This window comes from Scleropages formosus, chromosome 9 (assembly GCF_900964775.1).
Source record: "Scleropages formosus chromosome 9, fSclFor1.1, whole genome shotgun sequence".
Classification (NCBI taxonomy): domain Eukaryota; kingdom Metazoa; phylum Chordata; class Actinopteri; order Osteoglossiformes; family Osteoglossidae; genus Scleropages; species Scleropages formosus.
Genome location: NC_041814.1, coordinates 26250016 through 26264383, shown reverse-complemented (window position 1 = coordinate 26264383; position 14368 = coordinate 26250016). Strand labels below are relative to the sequence as shown.

The window sequence follows — 14368 nt, the reverse complement described above, 5'->3', positions numbered from 1 at the left end:
TTTGCTTATCTATTGATTTATCTTTATGCTGCATGTTATCAGTATTGACCTTTGCTTGAGGTACACTGGACCACGGTACCTTCGGAACCAGGTTTGCGGCATTTAACCTGATCTTCACCTGCGGTCTCGTTGCTTTGCGAGAAGCCTTTGAAGAGGCAGGCCCCTCCCCCCCCCACCTGCCCCCCGCCCACGGGCCCCTGTACCATTGTTCTTTCTGTTTGTTTGTTTGAACTGCCCCCTCCACCGATCGAGGGCCAGCTTAGGACACAGGGTGTGTGAAGTGCTGTCACAGAAGGGCTCAGGCTTGTGTACAGGCTTGCAGGGAATTGGGATGGGTTGGGGGGGTGCACACCACGCAGGTGTGTAACAGCAGTGTAATACAACACACTGGGTGCCTTATCTGTCCTGGTTTCCCATATGGCACATTCACTGGATCCTGCCTTTATTAACTGCTAATATCAGTTTCACAAAACTATTCTCTTTTTTTTTTTTTTAGTTACAGTAGCATTTATATGAAATGCTTTCATGTGTTTAATTGTTTAGTTTATTTTTTCAGTATCATTTTATTTCTTGTAAGGCATATAGCATATAGCTCTCCTGTATATGAAAAACTAATTGCAAAAATAATTACTTTAAAACATTAATTATTCATCTGACACCTTTTTCGCAAGGGGGTTTATAACTAGAGGGTCTGACAGCGGCATTCGAACCTACAGCCACTGTACTGTGAACCAACAGGCGCTCACAGGAACACTAATGTGTTTATAACAGAACTCCAACATGAAACAAAAGACATATGAAGAATGTGACCATTTTCGAACTGTAACGATAAATAGGCCTTGGGGTGAATTTACATATGAATGTGTGTTTCTGATAATGTTCCATACATCACCGTGGTTAATTACACCACTAACGGCCTCCGTTGCACCGGCCGATTGGATCAACCGAAAATCAGAACACGAGTCACACAGATCTCCTTGTTCCGCAGTGTGTTCTTCACCGATGGCCTGTGCAGGAGGTGCCCGTCAGCCTCATCTGAAGGGTGTCGCTCTGCAGCGTGTTTAATTTCTCAAACTCAGTTTGCAGATGGGTCCTGTTAATACACCCAGCGGTCAGTGTGACCGTCAGTCCATCAGTGCACTGACCGCTGGGGGTCACAGGGGTCATCATCATCCAGGCCAGCTCCTGCGATCCTCTCACTGTGCATCCCAGCACAGCAGCGGGTGTGATGGTCATTTACAAGTGAAGTGAAACACGCGCAGAGAACACACCCTACTCCGAAGCACAGGGTGGTGCGCTTTGTCGTGCGCGCGCGCGCACGCACGGAAGGCATGTATAATCTGCTTACTTATTTAAAAAGCATTCCTCCATTTTGCCTAATGCAGAAAATAATGATAATGATAATAATAATAATGGCACCCCGGTGTCGTGGGTTTGTGACCGAGTGAGTGCGCGCGCTCCTTTCCCGCCGCTGCGTCCGATGATTTATTTTGTGTTAAAACGCGCAAGAAAGACACCGCAAGGTGGTCACGATCGGAGGGTCGCGATGCGGTGACACGGCGGCGCTGGTGACGCCTCCCTCCGCGGGGGGTCCACCCCCACCCCGTACAAACTCCTCACACCTTCGCGGAGGGAGATCCTCCCACCCCCGCGCCCATTGGCCGCCCGCGCGCTTTTAAAGCGCCTCGAGCCTTTCTGCGTGACAGCGAGGAAAAAGGAACTGTCGCGCGGACCGTCGGCTCGCGCTCGCGCCGCACGCCGAGCTTTGATTCAGTCCGATCGGAGCCGTAACGAGGACTTGTTCTTCTTCGCAAAGATCTGGCAACTTTTTCAGGTTTATTTTCCTTATCGTTTCACGTTTTTTTTTTTTTTTCTTTCTTTCTTTCCTCATCACTCAAATTTTTTGATCTCGGACACAAAGTTGCCCTTTTGCCCCGGGGGTTCTCAGCCGGTCCGACATGAGCAGCCCCGATGCCGGGTACGCGAGCGACGACCAGAGCCAGTCCCAGTCCCAGGCACGGTGCGCGCCCCCGATCATGATGCCCGGAGTCGGACCCTGCCGCTGGACGGACCCGCTGAGCCCGCCGGGCGAGCCCAAGGTGAAGAGCGAGCCGTGCCCGTGCCCGTCGGGCTCCGCGGGCCAGAGCCGTGCCAGGAGCGAGCCGCGCATCCGGCGGCCCATGAACGCGTTCATGGTGTGGGCGAAGGACGAGCGCAAGCGGCTCGCGCAGCAGAACCCGGACCTGCACAACGCGGAGCTCAGCAAGATGCTCGGTGAGCGCGGCCACCCTGATCGGCCACCCTGATCGATACCCTGATCACTTGTCATGGGGAAAATGCAATGGCGCGAGAGCGCGCTTTTTTCGCCGCATTTCATTTAATTTCATTTCGTTTGTTACGTAACTTTGTGGCGCTCATTAAGGAGATGGATTTTTCCCAGGAGCAGAGACTCAATTATTAAATGAATACCGGCGGTGGGGCGCCTCTGCTCGTGAAGGGCTTCACAGAGCAGTGAGTGTAATAACTCTGGTAAAAGCTGGAAATTAACTACAAGAGAGAAAATAAGATCAATGGAACATTAAGTAAAGTAAAGAGTTCGGATGAGGTTAAGCTGCTGGTAGGAAGACACTTGGTGTGGAATGACAAAAAGTTACAAACGCCACCAATCTTCTCTGTCATTTCCATTGATGAAAAGTTCACGTGTAAAAGTCTATATGTTAAAATTATTTGGAAAAAAATGTACGTTAACAGTAACCCTCGTTGTAATATTGCGGTTATTATTCGTTACGGTTGTGCCGTTGTGTGTAGAGGACCACCGCAAGCTGCTTGACGCTCTTGTCTCGTTGTTCCACAGGAAAGTCCTGGAAGGCGCTGCCGGTTGCCGAGAAGCGTCCGTTCGTGGAGGAGGCCGAGCGGCTCCGGGTGCAGCACATGCAGGACCACCCCAACTACAAGTACCGCCCTCGGCGGAGGAAGCAGGTGAAGAGGATCAAGCGGCTGGACTCGGGTTTCCTGGTGCACGGGGTGCCGGAGCACGCGGGCGCGACCATCGGCGGCGATGGGAGGCTCTGCACGGACGGCCTGGCTGCAGCCGGCTACCACCAGCACGACTACCAGGTACCGGGCCAGATCCCTCCGCTAGGGCACTACCGTGATGCGCCGGGGATGGCGGCGCACTTCGAACCCTACAGCCTGCCCACCCCTGACGCGTCCCCACTGGACGCCATGGAAGGCGACCCGGCCTTCTTCCCACCACACGCCCAGGAGGACTGCCACTCCGCGCCCGCCGGCTACTCCTACCACGCTCCGCCCGCCGACTACGCCCCCCAGGATCCCCACAGCAACGCCATGCTGCACAGACACCTGGCCCCGGTGGAGCAGCCCGGGCCCGTGGGCCACGGTGGCCCCCTGCCCGGCTTCATGAGCTGCCCCAACCCCCTGGCGCTATACTACAGCCAGCACTGCGGCCCCGTCCACCCGAAACGGCCGCAGGGCCACCCGGTCGGACATCTGTCCCCCTCGGGCGACGGGCATTCCTCGGAGGGGGTGGAGCCGATGGGGCAGCCCGACTTGCTGTCTGACGTGGACCGCAACGAGTTTGAGCAGTACCTGAACTCCTCCGTGAGGCCCGAGCTGGGCGGCCTGCCTTTCGGGGGCCACGAGGCCAACATGGGGCCCCCCGAGGGCCTCATCTCCTCGGTGCTGTCGGACGCCAGCACGGCCGTCTACTACTGCAACTACAACAACGCCTGAAACCGCGGGGGGGGGGGGGGGGGGGGGGGGGGGGGGGGAGGGCGCCGCCCTTCTTGCCGTGGTCTCGCTCCCTGTCTGCTGCCGGGACTGTCGGCAAAGCACAGCGACGCGATAAAAAAAAAAAAAAAGTTGTGCCACTTTTCTTCCCTCTACGGCAAGGGAGGATGGACGATGTAAAGTGTCGCTTTATGAGTTCAAAGCCTTATACTGCAATGAAAAGCAATAATGTATAATTGGCCGTGTCAGGCTGCGCATGTGATGAAATGTCTCTTCTGAAGCCAAATAGGATGATGGCCTCATAAAGTATTGTAAATAGCTTTTAACTAAGGAAACATGTACAGGTGTATGTATAGTTTTATACTTTTTGCACTTTTGAGCAATAAAAACTCCATGAAAGTGTCTTTGCCTTAAGTCATTCTAGGTGTTTGGTCAAATATATCATTTATGCAAAGCAGTAATCGTTCTCGTCGGTGCCCTTTGAGGGAGTGTGGGGGGGGAAATTCATCTCCCTTTTCTTCACTATAAATCCTATATTATAAGGAGGCAGAAACGTGCTTTTAAATTTTATACGGAGCATAGATAGCGAGATTTATTAATGCCACAGGAAACTACGCAGCATATAATGTGTAACCCATTCTTAAAGACAGGGATATAATGTGGTAAAACAAGGTGATGCATTCTAACACTGTGAAGGGCAGCAAGTAGAAATAAAAGTAGGTTCTTTACTATTGACACAATTAGATCCGAACACGAACTTCTACATTATACATTCTGTTTCATTCTCTCACATTAATATATACATAAAATAATAACTCTACACCTTGAAAATGTATAAATGATTTTGAACATATATAAATATGACAGTAAAGAAGTATCTTACTAACTGAACTGCAATCACCTTGAATAAAAGGTGTTGCTAAATCACAAAAAATAGTAATTTACATTAATATGTGAAAAGTTTATATGTCACCAGTTTGCGGTGGACTTTCTCGGATATGACTTGTAGCTGACGGTGTTTTTGTGGCTACAGGTATTTTTGCGGCTGAAATAAATTTTTTTTTTTTTTTAACGTCATTTTCATCTCTGTCCCATATACAAGTGTCAGGCCTGCAGCTTGTTTTTTGAGTGATTCTTTTTTTTTTTTTTTTTTTTTTTTTTTTTTGCACTGGCAGCAGAACTTGTCCGTGGGGATTACTGCTCAAAGCCTCTGCGCCTACTTCCTGTCCAAGGTATTGTAGAAAGTCATTTCTGAGTCCGATTTACACTCCTGCTTCTTGTTTTTACAGCTTGCAAACACAGTTTATCTCACAGGCTTCCTATGTGAAATATTTTCTTCTTTCCTGATAAATACATGTGGAGAATCAAGTGTTATTCCAGTCAACACACCTATGTTAAACAATACACTCTTGTCACACTCAAAGTCATGTTTTTCATAAGGATTTTGTATTTTAAAAGTCAATACTGTGCTGGCTATAAATTCAAATTTAAGAATATTGCTTTTAAATTGCTGTTGCCCATGTGGCATTTAGAGAATACATAATCTGATAATTAAAATGTAATTAAAAGTGGTGGGAAACAATCCCATCAGAACATTTAGAGAAAATAAATGCCACCACATATAGTACAGTAATTATATATGATTAATTGCTATTTATAATTGTTTTTTTACATCACAACGACATTTTTCAGTTGAAAAAAAAGTGTTTGCATGTTCGGAAAGGGGATTGGGGGTCACTTGCTGTGAGAATCAACATCATTTGTGTTGCTGCCGGTAACTTTTTTATGCCCGTTTTTAAAATTTAACACAATAAATATTGTGCTTGCACTTTGACAGCAAATCGAAACATTGCATTTCCGCCGCTATGAACCTGTATTCCGAGCAGTGCAAATTATGATTCTTTACGTTGAGACATTAATTATAAATACATTTTCTTACACACACATGCCAATAAAATGATGACACAATGACTGACAATTAACAGAAAAAAATGACTTTAGAATTTAGCGTAATAAATCATATACGGACGAAAATGACAAGCTGATCCAGATATATAGATGAACCATTTTAGTCCTGTTAGGGTTACAGGTTATTCCTCCGAGAGGAAGTTCAAAAGGCCCTCCTCTGTCAGGTGACTGACCTCCACCCCCCATCCGATCCTTTTTTAGCATTTTGACAGGAAATGTTCCAGAAACATCTTTGTCTATGCTTTTTGTCACACGTAACGCTTTGAAATCCCCAGAGTGGAACGGGGCAAATAAGTTGCGTTTCTCAGGATGGATTCTGCACGTCCTTTCGGGAGAGCGGGGCGAGAAGAGCAGCGTGACCAGCGCCATTCCCACAGTGGCTCCTCACCAACAAGACCCCTGAATACACAGAAGAACAGAAAAAAACACACTCGAGCAACACGATGCACAACAAGCGCCTGGAACACACAGAAATATGTAAGACTCAAGCAACCGCAAATTAAACTCAGCTCTTTCGACAATGTCGGATCAAAGCGTTACAAGGTCAATACATAATTTCGACTTAACTGATGCTTTCATCCAAAGCCAATTACTACGTTACATTTGTACATCAAACGATCTACAGCAATTTACCCGTTTAAATAGCTGGGTAATTTTCCCCGTATTAATCCGAAGGACCTTGATCAAGCGTACAATAGGAAGTAGGATCCAAACCTGGACCACAGCAGCCCTAAACTCTACTGCAACTTGCTGATAGATAGATAGATAGATAGATAGATAGATAGATAGATAGATAGACACTCTCCAAGTTACTAACCCTAAAATTGCTCCAGCAGAAATGATCCAGCTGTAAACCTGTGTAAATTAGTACAGGATCATAATGGAAAAAGTATCAGGCAGATCAGTGAATATTCACCTTTGGGCTATTTTCCTGCGACTGAGCTGAAGCGGTTTGAGGGGAGGTGTGCACCTCCAAGTCAGAGGGCTCTCGGGACGCCGTGACGGCAGTGTAGACACCACTCTGTTACGCGTTACTGCCGCACGCAGGGGCCCATCCGCACGCCCCACAGGTAAATCTCAGCCCACCCGGAAGGAGGACGTCCGCCCGAATAACCATCGTGTGCGTAGTGTGAGGTTCAAATCCCCAGGCAGCTTGTGGGTGTGCCTGCTGTCACCTGGATCAGGGCTGTAAGACAATCTCCCTCACGGTTCCACCCCCCTAGCAAGGCTGTGAGTGGCAGCGAACACTGATCTTATCAGGTGGGGGCTAATTCAGCTGAGGAAATCGCCCTGAATAAATTTACCAACCTTAACATGGAGCGGATGGGGGAGGGGGCGGGGGGGTGGTGGGTATCTCCAAGACAAACACAGGTAGGAGAAACAGGTGTTAGACAGTACATTCTGCCTGGGCGGCTGCATTCCAGCGGGGCCGCGGACAATGGATGGACACACAGAGCCCAGAGTGACCAAGCTCCAGGCTGGTGGTCTGCCCTAACAGCCCCACCACCCCCACCCTCAGCTCCACCCCCGAGGAGACGTGCATCCGATATGCCCCGGAGGCAGAAGGTTGCGGGTAGCAGCACCGAGGATTACCGCTCGAGTCGTTAGCGCCTGGTTTCACATAGTCACCCCGCGGGGGCCGGAAGCGGTAATCTCACACACCTGCCTTTTACAAGTCCCGGCAAGTTGCCGCCGTTTCCCAGGCTTCGTCCGCGCCATAACGGCTGCATCTTTATTTCTATCTTCCGCAGTCGGGAGCGGCCAAAAATCAGCGCCCACACGAGGGTAGACAGCGAGAACGTGGGATGGGATTCGTCAGGATGGAGAGAGTCGGGTGGCTGGAAATACAGTCGCTGCAATTGTCTAATACAGCGAAACGGTGAACAATTGCAATACAATAAAATAAAATACAGGAAAATAAGAGCTTCCTCTGATGCCAGATGCACTTTTGTTTGCCCCGAGTACTAGGTCACTATCCATGCATTTTCACTAACTGCTTGTCCCAGTCGGGGTTGCGGAGGTCTGGAGCCTATCCTGGAATCACAAAGCTGATGGGTGGGGGGTGACACCCTGGATGGGACACCAGTCCGTCATGGAGCACTTTAGAGAAAAGCATCAGCCAAACTCATCAATGCAAATGGGAATATAAGATGAGTTTAATCAGTAATGCTAATAATGATACCGTCATTATCACAGGCATTTAAAATGGACACATTTGACAGGAGGCACAGGGCAGAGGCTGAAAGAGAGGTGTTGTGTTGACAGGCGCCGAGACAATGTGAGACACAGCCAGCGAGGACAGTCCAAGACGTGGACTCCGTCCGAAAAGCGACGGATTGGCGTCAGGCTCCACGCGCTGAAATTTTTTGCACCATCTCACAGTGCATTTTAGAAGCGTTTCCATGGCGATCCCGGTGCCAGCTTGTAAACATTGGAGGGCTGAGTGGCGGCGAAGGGGGAATGGCAACCAAATGTGGAAACGCGCGCCGTTTGCGTGGATCCATCGGCCAGCCACCTGACAAAAAGAAAACCAAAAAAAAAAAGAATGTATTTTAAAGCAGAGACAGAAAGGGGGTAAAAATCCAAATTGGAACCATGACGTCGTGTTTTTGAGGTAACTGATGACACAACGTAACAAAATTTTTTGCAGTTCTTAGTTGCATTGATTTCTGCGTTGATTTTGATTAGTTAAAGTTTACCGATCACAAAAATGCCAATAGTTCTTGCAGTGTCAGTTTTAGTTTGGTACTTTACAGCCATTGGAAAATTCTAGAAGGCAACAGAACATTCTAGAAAGCACCAGATCCTAAAAGGTACTGGTTTATTTGGGTCTTGGAACCCGGTGCCAAAATTCGCCAGAATTAGCTAATTTCAAGACTGTGGAATATTTTCCCACAAACGGACATACAGTACAAACTAACACCAAAAGTATGATTAATCTCACAGAACTGAATGAAAAATGCAAAAAATGGACATAATACAATTTTTTATTCTGTTTCTGTAACCGGGGTTATGGTCTGATCTTGACCATCACTAGCAAACAGAAGCGGACGCGGGGAAGGAGGTCCGGCTTTGGCTCCGCTCCCTCGGCAAACTAAGAACTAGGCTTCGGATGGAAGGGCACTGCCGAGGGCCTCGAGCCACTCTGCCGCACCTTCATGCACGAAAGGCTCCTCGTTCGATCTAATTTTTTCTACGTATTAGTCGTCGAGAAGCACACCTCCCCCGAACCCTGTGACTCAGTTTGTTTTTTAAGGCTTCGGCTGTCTTGTCTCACAGCAGTATAAATAGAGAAATGAGAAGGGTGTGGGAGGGACAGCAGCGGGGACTCCTCCACCCCCCCAGCCCCCACGAGTGCACCATGCCTGTCCGGTCGCTGGGGTCATCACATTTCGAATGATGCCAAACTCTCAGACATGAGGGTGGGGGTAGGGGGCGCAGATGCGTGATCTCACCAGCTATGCGGGGTCTTGCCTTGCCTTGCGGTGCTTGAGTGATGCTGAGAGCCAGGTGCATGCTGGGTAAGGGCAGCACAGCATGTGGAGGTTAGGGCCATCGCTTTGCAATCAGGAAGAGCTGGTTTCAAATCACTGTTCCTGCTCTAGTACCCTTGATCAAGGTACTTACCCTGGACTGATGCAGTGTACTAAGCTACCGGGGTAAGTGGGTTGAGGATAGGGAGTCGTCTCAGTGAACTCATGGAAAAAATGAGATCTGGGTGTGTGAAAGAGCGGTAAGGTAAAGGCAGGGGTGTGAGACCACACTCATGATTTACATTTACATTTATTAGTCTGGCAGATGCTTTTCTCCATAGCACTCAATGATAGATGAAGAGCTGTAGATGGAGACACGGGAGGTTGTCTGATACCACCCTGATGTTGGTTCACATCACCTGGATGATTATAAATGAGGGGTATTGGTACTGGGGTATTACAAGATTGTATAAGAGGCACATCAATAAGTGGGTATTAATATTGTGTGTGTGTGTGTGTGTGTGTGTGTGTGTGTGTGTGTGCACGGATATCCTTTTTCATCACCTAAATGGTGTTCATCTTTACTCAGATTGACATTCGTGCCTTTTCTTACAACCAACATCATTCGCTTCGGTGCCTTTCTCTTTGTTCTAGTTCTGGAAACACTTGAATTGCGGAACTGAAAGGAACTGGAAAAAGAAAGGAAAAGAAATTGCTCCCAGTTCTTGCTTGACGTGTATTTTTTCCCACAGTCCCGTGAGGGCGAAGGAGAGGCTTGGTGTGAGTAAAGCAGCACCCCCAAAACCCCACCCACCCACCCCCCCCGATCGGAGGGCCAGCTCTCTGGTCGGGACTAGCGGGCACCGTGGTCAGCAGAGGGCTGCTTAGGAGCCGTCCGGCCCGGCGATGATTAGAGGATGACTGCATCAGCGCTGCGCTTCCTTTCCAGGGCGTTTTTCTTCGGAAAGCCTGGGACGCGTGGAGAGCGAGAGGAGGCTCCGGCCCAGTCCTCCTGCTGACCGCTGCGGGGTGGGGCGGGACCCCAGAGAAGGGAAGCGACCTCCCCGGCCCTGTGACCTCCGGTGTCGAGACCCTGCTACTTAGAGAACGTCCAGGAAGCCGTTCCCAGCAGCAGCTCAGGCGCCCGTCATCGCGCCGCGGCCTCACCGTTTACCACTGTCCACCTCCAGGATGACTAACTGGTGCCAGGAACGATGAGCGAGCGCAGCGCCGAAATGAATCATGGGACGCGTGCCCAGAGGGAGCTTCCACAAGCTGCGTTACCTCTTAGGGCACCAGCAACCTGCACACACAAGAATTCGTGCAGTGAGTCCGTCGTCAACCCTCAGATCATCGGAAACAGGATAAGATTGTACATTATTTTATTTTATTATTTAATTAATTTATTTATTTGTCTGTTTATTTTTAGGCAGCATTATATGGGAGCGAATCCATACCATCTGCTCCCTCTTTTATTCAAGCAGTGCGCAAACTGCTAACACCTCCCCCACAGCCAGGAGCAGAGCGGCTGCAGTGGGAGGACCGCGTGCGCATCCATGGCAGCCCTTTAATAAGCGCATGCGGTGCTTCGGGGAGCCCGAGATCCTAGCCGAGTGATGTGTGAGCGAAGGCAAGGCGGCGCTGCGGGGTGGGTGGGGTTAGGGGGAGTCAGTGGTGACCGCGGGCCAAGACGGGACGGCCCCGCCGGGTTCCCTTCGGCTCTCATGTGGCGCAGACGGGGCGTGCGGCGCAGCCTGGGGTTTGGCGGCGGTGCGGACGACGGAGGCCCCCGGCGGCTAAAGCTCGGTTGGGGGGGGCTGTGAACAATGAACACTGCAGAGGGAGAAGTCCCGCAAAAGCAGTTCCCACCAATGTGCTCCGTTTGTTGTTGCCCTGGACATTTTGGCTGACACGTCGGAGCCTTTCCTTCAACTCCACGGCGCTGTTTCTTCACCATTTTCATAAGTCATAACTTTGGTTTGTTCACTAAACAGCTTGCGGTGATTTACTCATTTGTGCAGCTGGATCATTTTTACCGCATCATTTCAGAGTAAGGCCCTTGATCATGGGTACTACAATAAGAGGTGGGATTCGAACCCAACTGCAACGATCCAACCATTGTGCCCCCCTCAATACTATATATTAAAATTCATCACTTCACATGCAGTCCACATTAGAATTACTGCAAAACATTAAATTTTTTTTCCAGAATTTTCAGCTTCATGTATGTGAGCTGATATATCAGGGTCGACGGGCAGCCAATAGTGATTTATATGCCACATCATCTGTGCATTTATGCTACTGTTACTGGTAAATATGTAATGGTGGCCAGCAGGGGGCGAAGCTGTTAGAACCCTCACTTGCCACTTAAAGTACCCACTTTCAAAACTTCACTCTTGCTTTACTGTCCTTGATAAAGGTATTTACCCTGAACTCACACACACACACACATTTTCAGAACCGCTTGTCCCATACGGGGTCACGGGGAACCGGAGCCTACCCGGCAACACAGGGCGTAAGGCCGGAGGGGGAAGGGGACACACCCAGGACGGGACGCCAGTCCGTCGCAAGGCACCCCAAGTGGGACTCGAACCCAAGACCCACTGGAGAGCAGGACTGTGGTTCAACCCACTGCGCCACCGCACCCCCCCAGTTTACCCTGAACTGATAGAGTAAAAAATTAGTACTGGGATTGTGAGAGATGAATGAATAATAAGCCTGGGTGCTAGAATCTGAAAAATATGTTCTAAAAGTAAGTTAGAAAAAAGAGGGGGAGAGCATGCGCAAGCTTAGTGAAATTAGTACTTTAAATTGTACCGTACAGATGCGATTTGGTAAGATGTCGTCCTCAACGTGTGCATACACATCACAAGGAGTGACAAAAGTACAATATGGGGACCACGTGATCATTAGACCGACAGCCGCGAGAAATAGTGAATTTTAACTCTACTACAAAGATAGCGTCAATAATATAAGCGTTACGAGTCCAAAAATAGCAGAAATAGCAATAGACATGAATGGAACAAAGACGACAATGATTGAAAAGTTACTCAGCTGTATAAATGGGTAAATCACTGTAAGGAGCTTAGCGTACAAACCCAACGTTGCAAGCTGCTTTGGAGAAAGGTGTCATATATAATAATAATAATAATAATAATAATAATAATAATAATAATAATAATAAAACATACTGTTCTGAATAGGGGGGTGCGGTGGCACAGTGGGTTGGACCGGGTCCTGCTCTCCAGTGGGTCTGCGGTTCAAGTCCCGCTTGGGGTGCCTTGCGACGGACTGGCGTCCCGTCCTGGGTGTGTCCCCTCCCCCTCTGGCCTTACGCCCTGTGTTGCCGGGTAGGCTCCGGTTCCCCGCGACCCCGTATGGGACAAGCGGTTCAGAAAAAAAAAATACTGCTCTGTTTTACGAGACTCTTAAATTAATACACATCCTGAGAGAGATTTATCACAAAAAGCTAATACATCAGTCAGCCAGAATGAGTTATAAGATGTCGCAGGGACAATGGAACGGTTGTGGGAGACTTTGTCGCTGGGGGACGAGAGGCCCGTCCAGCACACGTGCGCCATTGTGCTCGATTTTGCGAATATCTGCGACTGCGAAACCTTTCCCAGCACACCTGTCCCCGCTTCCTTGGACTCGTGCGTCCTGGTGAGGCCCCCGCACATGACAGATCGCCTGAGAACATCCTCCATCGGAGAGGAAGTGGCCCTCTATAAAATTCACACCACTGTTTCTAAATTCGGAGCGGCCGGTAGGACTGAAAGAAATAGATAAACACAAAGAACGGGGATCTAAATAAAGCGGGGAGGGCAGGGTGTCAGGGCTTCTGCGGTGTCACGGGGGGCATCCTCTGGCTGCTCAGGTGCGGCGCACACGACATCGCGGGACAAACAGGAATACACTGTCAGCCCGGCATCAGACTCGGCGCTAGACACATCTCTGCCAGGACACTTGGACACACGAGGACATCCAAATGACGTTTTTTTTTTTTTTTAAATTTTATTTCAGAATGCCCCCTCTCAGATTTCTAGGTAACATTCATGTTAATAGTCTGATCTTGAATAATGAGCAAAAATACAGAAAGTTTAACTGGAAACAGATCTTGATCTAACAGGTATTGACATACTGGGAATACAGGGAAACATCATAAGTGAATAACTTTCTCATAATTTGATTAGACGATTTTGATTATTAAGTCCCACCTGTAGCCTGTGGAAGTGAGCGTTTCTGATTCAGAGGAAATAGACGGCAAATTTATTGAGAAAATATTACTAATTTCCGTATATGTGGTACGCCGCCCTATCTGCTAGACTTTTGTGCATGATTAAAAGTATAGAAGGATTAAACATAAAAACAATGAAATTAAAATAGATGAAAAGAGAACTGTTTGCTTATGGAATCTGCGAGTCCACCTAGTTTGCTGTTCTCACGTGAAAAACAAGGGCTTGCAGATGGCGAAGAAAATAAATAAATAAGAAATATCTGGATGTCTCCGCGTTTGCTTTTTCGGCCTTCATTAAAGACAGTGGACTTCAAACAAGTCTCCAACACAATAACTGTCATTAAAATAGCAAACAATAAACTTCCACTTCCTTTATAACAGACAGCAGTTTCCTCCCCTCGCCGTGACGGCGTCGCGAGACGTTTCACAGGCCCGCGACTTCACAGGATACGACAAACAAGTGTCTGATATGAGAAATCGTTTCTCAGCTAATTGATCTGAGGACATAAAAGAAACACGGTATTGTACTCAGCGTCTACTGTAAATTACATAGGAGATTATGAGAAAGCAACAGTAAAGGGCAAATACTTTCTTCATGATCTCTCAATACTATGTTATTATTGTTATTACATTGTTCCTTCATTGGAATTTATAAAAAAAAAAAAAACAGCAAACAGGATTTGGCCCATTTTTCCAGTAATTTCTTTTGTAGTAGTTCATGGTAAATACCTTGAACCTTGAACACTGGAACTAGAGCAGTGGGCCTTAAACAGGCAACCTTCACGTCACACATCCATATTCTTCACTCTTTGTAGTTTAACTGCAGTAACTTGCTCATAATTTAATCAGGAACTAAGTCAACAATAATTAAGAATGAGGATATGAAGTTATGATACACAGGAATGATTAGATAAGAAGGGCAAGGTAAACATCAGCTGTT

General features: G+C 48.3%; 1 protein-coding gene across 1 annotated transcript; it reads left to right on the top strand.

Moving 5' to 3' along the window:
• The first annotated feature begins 1715 nt into the window (after positions 1 to 1715).
• On the top strand, positions 1716 to 3761 carry sox17 (SRY-box transcription factor 17). The gene is made up of 2 exons (XM_029254919.1): positions 1716 to 2274; positions 2855 to 3761. Exons 1-2 carry the CDS (start codon positions 1959 to 1961, stop codon positions 3751 to 3753), a joined length of 1215 nt encoding a protein of 404 aa, XP_029110752.1. The 5' UTR covers positions 1716 to 1958; the 3' UTR covers positions 3754 to 3761.
• Positions 3762 to 14368: the final 10607 nt, after the last annotated feature.